We start from the raw sequence: 6,376 nt of genomic DNA, 5'->3' as shown, positions 1-6,376 counted from the left end.
ATTTATACTGGTAGTTTTGAATCCACTCTTCATCCATCTTACAATCTTTTTCATCTAATTTTTATTTTTTAAAGACAAAAAACTGAATACCAGATTCTTGTTTTTATATTTTCTTCCATTTTTTTAATTTTAATTATTTTTATTTCCCTCTTCATCATCATCGCCTTCCCTCAGGGAAGGGTCTCTCTCTACTGTGCGATTTTCAAATCGTACGGTTCCTTCGAGAACCTTCCGAAGCGTCGTATCTTCGATTAATCGCATCGTGACCTTCTATTATTTTCGTCGAATTTGAAGCTATGAATGTGCGCGGCGAACTCAGTTCTCCGGATCCGTTGGATTCGTTTCCTCCGTTGCGGGTTCGGGAATCGGACGGTGCCTCGGACGATTCCGAGTTCGAGCGGTATTGCAGCGCCAACTCGGTGATGGGAACGCCCAGCACCAGCATGAGCATGTGCAGCGCTGTCACGCTCTTTCACGATTTCTCCGATTGCGATTTCGCCTCTTCGGCGGATGGTTTCGAGAGTTTCAGTTTGGGAAAGGGAACGACGGAGGCTAATTGCGCCGGCAACCGGCGACGGAGTCTGCGGTACGGTTCCAGTGGATTGGAGCTCTACGGTGATTGCAGTGAGGAGCTCGCTTTGACTGCGCTCGATTCCTCGGAGTTGATTGGGTTTAACCGGATCGAAGAGCCGAATGGGAACGGTGAAGTGAGTGCTGGAGAAGGTGGTGTAAATGGTTTTGAATTTCAAATTGATAAAAGAGAAGAGGAAGAAGAAGAAGAAGAAGAATTGGAAGAGTTATCGGAGGGTGATGATTCTATGTATAATTATGACAGTGATGGTAATGGTGACGGTGGAAAGGAAATTTATTTGACGGAAAACATTGGTTATTGTGAAGAGAGGGAAGTGAGAAACGAGAACTCTTTGTTTATGAACACTTCAGTGGCCTATGGTTCGCGAGACTTGGATGATTTTTTGATGCAAAACGGTCCCGTTTCTGTCATGTCTGATCTATTTCACAGTCAGCGAAAAAAGAATGATACATTGAATCCGGGTTCTGGTCAAAAGGAGCAAGGGAAAAATGTAAAGGACATGGTTATAGTCAATGAAGTTGAAGAAACTAAAGATATAGGTTATTCTGATGCCGCAGAAAAGGTTAAGGACAGGGAAGTTGTTATGCCTGCTTACTTAGAGGAAAGTTCTGCACCAATCAATTCTCCGAGCAGTGTCAAGATGCCGATCCGAGGTTCTGGTGATTTGGTTAGCTGTCCTGAAGTTTCTTCTGTTACCGAGGTGGATGAAGTTCATTTGGATCTTCCGGAGAAAAAAGCTCCTCGGAATATGGGTTTGGGTGTTAATGGTTGTGGTAGCATGGAGAAAGGAAATGTCAACAGTGAAGAAGCTATTGCAGGTAGTGACGCTCCTGGTGTAAAGTCGGAGCTGGATGATTCTATGTTTAGGCTTGATCACATCAGTGATGATAGCCAATTTCATAAGAGTTCTTCCAATCCATCCAGCCATCTTGAGAACGTTATTGCAAAATCATTTGAGTGTGTTGAACCAATTACGCAGCTGTCAGACAGTGGAATGAGGAAATTATTAGAGAGTTCACCCACTTCAACAAATCTCTTAGAGAAAAGTCCTGTGGTGTCTAAGGTGAGTAATGCATCCCATTGTCTTTCAGGTTATCATTTTCAATTCAATCCTTTTCAGTTAATATTTGCCACTTCAATTTTGTCAATTTTAATTAATGCGTAGTACCGTAGTTTAAATTGGGTTGTAGTTGTGTTATGGTCATAGTTACATTATGACTATTGTAGGCCAATATTGAGAATGATCACAGTGTGATGTAGTTGTGATAGCTACAACCAAATTGTAGTGGCTGGATCAAATGGTGTGCAGTTTCTATAGCGTCGTGTAATGGGGTTGACATTTGACGAAAGATTATTTTGGCTGAGTAATGGAATTGTTTATTACTAATTCTATAAGATATGCAATTGAAACTAGAACCTAGCATCTAAATTACTTTTTGAATTTTGAAAGGTTGGATGTGTGATTTAACTGGCCTTATCATTTACTTATTATGTCAAGAAAGGTTGCTATTATGCCGTATACCATAAAAAGAGATGATAATAAATGCTCTCATAAACTCATTGTTGAAGCAACTCATTTTTTGCTGCACATATACTTGATTTGACATTGTGGTATTGGACGTTTCACTAAATATTGCAGACAGAAGACTTTGAGCTAAATGAATTTTATGACGAGGTTGTTCAGGAAATGGAAGAAATTTTACTCGAATCTATGGATTCTCCTGGTTCTAGGCTTTCCATGGGTAACAGATTGGTTGAGCCTCAATTTTCTATGCCTTCAAGAGATGGTGGGTTGACTGCTTCTACTTCTAGCACAGATGATGCTTACCTGCTAGTTCAACGCCCAAGAAGAATAGATAGGATTGAAGTGGTAGGTGCGAGGCAGAAGAAAGGGGATGTTTCTTTTAGTGAAAGATTGGTTGGAGTGAAGGAATACACTGTGTATATAATTAAAGTGTGGAGTGGCAAGGACCAGTGGGAGGTTGAAAGGCGATATCGTGATTTCTTCATTCTTTATCGTTGCATGAAAACATTATTCAATGAGCAAGGCTGGAAATTACCTTTGCCATGGTCTTCTGTTGAAAAGGAAACCCAGATATTTAGAAGTGCATCTCCTGATATTATTGTGAAAAGGAGTGTTCTTATTCAAGAGTGTTTACAGTCTATTATCCATTCCAGGTTCTCTCCTCCTATAGCATTGACATGGTTTTTGTCCCATCAAGAATCGTATCCTATTTCACCCGTGTCAAATGTACCGGTTTCTCAGTCTTCTTTTACAGGATGGCAAAATTTTCGAAACATTTCCAATTTAGGAAAGACAATTTCACTCATTGTTGAAATTCCACCAAACAAATCTATCAAACAGTTGTTAGAAGCACAGCATCACACCTGTGCTGGATGCCATAAACATTTTGATAATGGAAGAACTTTGATTTGGGATTTTGTACAAACATTTGGATGGGGGAAGCCTCGACTCTGTGAATACACTGGCCAGTTGTTTTGTTCTTCTTGCCACACAAATGAGACTGCAGTCTTGCCAGCCAGAGTTTTACATCGCTGGGATTTTACGCATTATCATGTTTCTCAGCTGGCAAAATCCTATCTAGATTCGATATATGAACAGGTAAATTTAACACTAATGTTTGTCTTTTATAATGTTGTTTTTACCTTTGAATCTTTGATTTGAATTTTTATATTCTAAGTTAATATTTGAAAACTTATGTGGTTGAGAAAGTAAAGGAAAACGATAGAAAGTGAGAAAGTTCTGAGACAGAATCTCTGAATTGAAGAGTTCTATATACCATTGCATAACTCTTTATTCCTGCAGGTTGGATATATGCTGATATAGGATTACTAATTTGAACGAATTCTGTTCTGCAATTTCAATTAGCACTGTGAATATAGATCGTGAGGTGATGCGAAATAACTAGTGCATATTGATGTGTGTTGTTAACATCTTGTTGGCTCATTAAATGTTAATATCTAAATTTCATGCTCTTCTTGATTAGTGCTGTAGATTAATTGGCTTTTCTTTTTCGCTTCATTGTTTACCACTCATTGACTTGGATTTGGATAAAATTTCCTTTCAGTAGTCCCCAGGAAGTGTTCTAAGTATAAAATAAGCATAACTCTGGGATTGGACTTTGAAATATTTGTTTATGTGAAATTTGTGCTGTGTTTTCTTAGTTTTTTATATAAACTAATACACTAGATGCATGTTATTCTTCACCCTCCCCACTCCTTTTAGCCATTGTATATTTTATAATATTCTTGCCATTCACTTTGCCGTTTTATTGATTAAATTTCTTCTGCAGCCCATGCTCTGTGTCACTGCAGTTAATCCCTTCCTCTTGTCAAAGGTCCCAGCCCTGCTTCATATTATGAGTATCAGAAAAAAGATAGGTATAATGCTTCCATACGTTCGCTGCCCATTTCGGAGGGCCATTAACAGAGGACTTGGAAACAGGAGATATCTTCTCGAAAGCAATGACTTTTTTGCTCTTAGAGATTTGATTGATCTTTCCAGAGGAGTCTTTGCTGGTTAGTTTCTATTATTATTATTATTGTTGTTGTTGTTGTTTAATTGTTCTTTAAATGAAATTTGTGTCAATTGGTTTCCACATGTGTTTAACTTTCGTTTGATTGCTCAATGATATATAAAACCCAGTTTTGTTGGATGGGCAGACATGGATTTATAACTCATTATGACGTCGAATCTATATTCACGGTGTGGTGAATATAGATTTGATTTATTTTATAGTTTAGGGATTAATTGTGGTTTGAGAACATCAGTTTTTGTATCTGGTCCAATGAATCTCTCTCAAGCCTATGGTACCCAGTCTTATTGGTTCTTGATTAACTGTTTAAACAGATAGCATGAAAGGCATATGGTATCTGAAATAGTAACATCTTAAAACTATGTGGAGTATTAAGCATCTTAAAATTATGGGTCATAAGACCTTCAGGGATGTGGCTTGTGTCAGTTTTTGACAAATTATTTAGTGGATAGACCTGCAAATTATGATGTGGGATTTCTGGCAGTAGTCTGTCTCAAAGTGGGATCCAATTTTTACTCTGGTACCGAACATATTTTTGTTTGGAGGTGGGCGTCGTAATGAGTATTGAAACTAACAAGAAATGGAATTCCTTACTAAGAGAAAGTTAAAGAAGAAGAAAGTGAACCTTTGCAAAGCCAATATATATAAATGGATTGAGGAGCTCAGCAAAGGAAAGAAAGATCGGTTGGAACAAACTACAACTGTAAAAAAAAATGACAAACAAACCAGAGGAAATTGCCTCTCTAACAATGAGTCTATGTAGAACTATCATGCACATTGTCTTTCTTTTCTCTTTGTTTTATGCAATCCGGAGCTGACTATTGTTTATTTAGAAGTTCTAGCATTTCCTATATCTAGTGTTCTTGACAAAGAGCAACTTTTTTGCAGCACTTCCTGTGATGGTGGAAACTGTGTCAAGGAAAATCCTGGAACACATTACTGACCAATGCCTTGTATGTTGTGATGTGGGAGACCCCTGCAATGCCCGACAAGATTGCAGTGACCCATCTTCTCTCATTTTCCCATTTCAGGTGTGTAGCTGTCAATAACTAGGATTCTGTAGTATTGAATTAGATAATACCGATTAGAAGAGTAATGATTTTTTCGAATTTTAATTAGGCTCCATAGTGGCTTGGTACACAGTAGCAAATAAATTGCTTGATAAAGCAATTTATTATAAAGGAAAAATGAGTTTGATAAAAAATTGCATTGTGTTTCTTCATTGTCTACATTGTATTCAGATTATGTAATATTTTGTATAATGTTTGAACTACAAAACCCAAGCCTACTATATTCCGTAGAGCTTACCGTAGTCCGGAGTTGGAAATTTTAAGGGTATAGGGGGCATTATGCTATTGTCCTATGAAAGATAAAGCATTCCTGATGTTTATCCCATTTATGGTTTTGTTTAAAAAGTGAAGATGGTTCACTTTTTATCTATTTCATATTCATAGTTTGAAATTCTTTTAATATTAAGAAGTTGAAGTCTGAATACAATCTAAATTATTACCAGGAAGACGAGATTGAAAGGTGCAAAGCTTGCCAGTTGGTTTTCCATAAGCGTTGCTTTAGAAAACTTGGAAATTGTCCCTGTGGTGCTCAACTCAGATTGAACGAGACAAGAAGCTTTATTAACAGAGCAAGCCAAAGGGGTGTTGGTGGTGAAACAAGAGGAGCTTTGGACTTATTAGGCAGAGGACTGACTTCTGGGTTGTCACAAAGGTTCCTATCTGGATTTTTTACAACAGAAAAACCAGACAAGACTAAGGACCATAAAGACGAAAATATTATTTTAATGGGCTCCTTACCAACCACTTCTTTATGACCACAAAAACTTCTGTCTGTCTATTTCTTATGTTTATCAGCTATACCATACATACATTTTATTACATCTTAGGATGTTTCTTTAATAAAAACATTTGCCCATGTAGTCATATTTTGGGTTTGTCATTCTTTGTAAATTTCTTTTTATTAATGTATAGTTTTACGTTTTATTTTATTTTATCTACGCTCACTATATTCTTGTTTTTGTTTCATTATAGCGCCTTATATGCATGCCTGCCACAGATGGGATCACTACAAATAATCTATAACTCATTCACGACTTAAACGGATGCATTTGTAATCCATCAATAAATCTCTTTGATTGAATACCTTCAATTTTTCAACGAATTCCTCTAAAAATTTCTCTACTGAAGCATCTATAATTAAATCTAGTTACATGAAA

At 37.2% G+C, this 6,376-nt stretch overlaps 1 protein-coding gene across 1 annotated transcript; it reads left to right on the top strand.

The window, feature by feature from the left end:
• The first annotated feature begins 80 nt into the window (after positions 1–80).
• LOC108331775 (uncharacterized) lies at positions 81–6,148 on the top strand. The gene is made up of 5 exons (XM_017566690.2): positions 81–1,655; positions 2,232–3,215; positions 3,907–4,132; positions 5,038–5,180; positions 5,663–6,148. Exons 1-5 carry the CDS (start codon positions 297–299, stop codon positions 5,972–5,974), a joined length of 3,024 nt encoding a protein of 1,007 aa, XP_017422179.1. The 5' UTR covers positions 81–296; the 3' UTR covers positions 5,975–6,148.
• Positions 6,149–6,376: the final 228 nt, after the last annotated feature.

The sequence above is a fragment of the Vigna angularis genome, chromosome 4, assembly GCF_016808095.1.
Source record: "Vigna angularis cultivar LongXiaoDou No.4 chromosome 4, ASM1680809v1, whole genome shotgun sequence".
In the NCBI taxonomy this organism is placed as follows: domain Eukaryota; kingdom Viridiplantae; phylum Streptophyta; class Magnoliopsida; order Fabales; family Fabaceae; genus Vigna; species Vigna angularis.
This window is presented reverse-complemented; position numbering and strand designations above follow the sequence as displayed.

Excerpts from the sequence above, each read along its gene's own strand:
- LOC108331775 (XM_017566690.2), top strand. The coding sequence starts at position 297 with ATGAATGTGCGCGGCGAACTCAGTTCTCCGGATCCGTTGGATTCGTTT. Across the intron at positions 1,656-2,231 it reads AAAGTCCTGTGGTGTCTAAG|ACAGAAGACTTTGAGCTAAA; the intron begins GTGAGTAATGCA and ends TAAATATTGCAG. Across the intron at positions 4,133-5,037 it reads TTCCAGAGGAGTCTTTGCTG|CACTTCCTGTGATGGTGGAA; the intron begins GTTAGTTTCTAT and ends ACTTTTTTGCAG.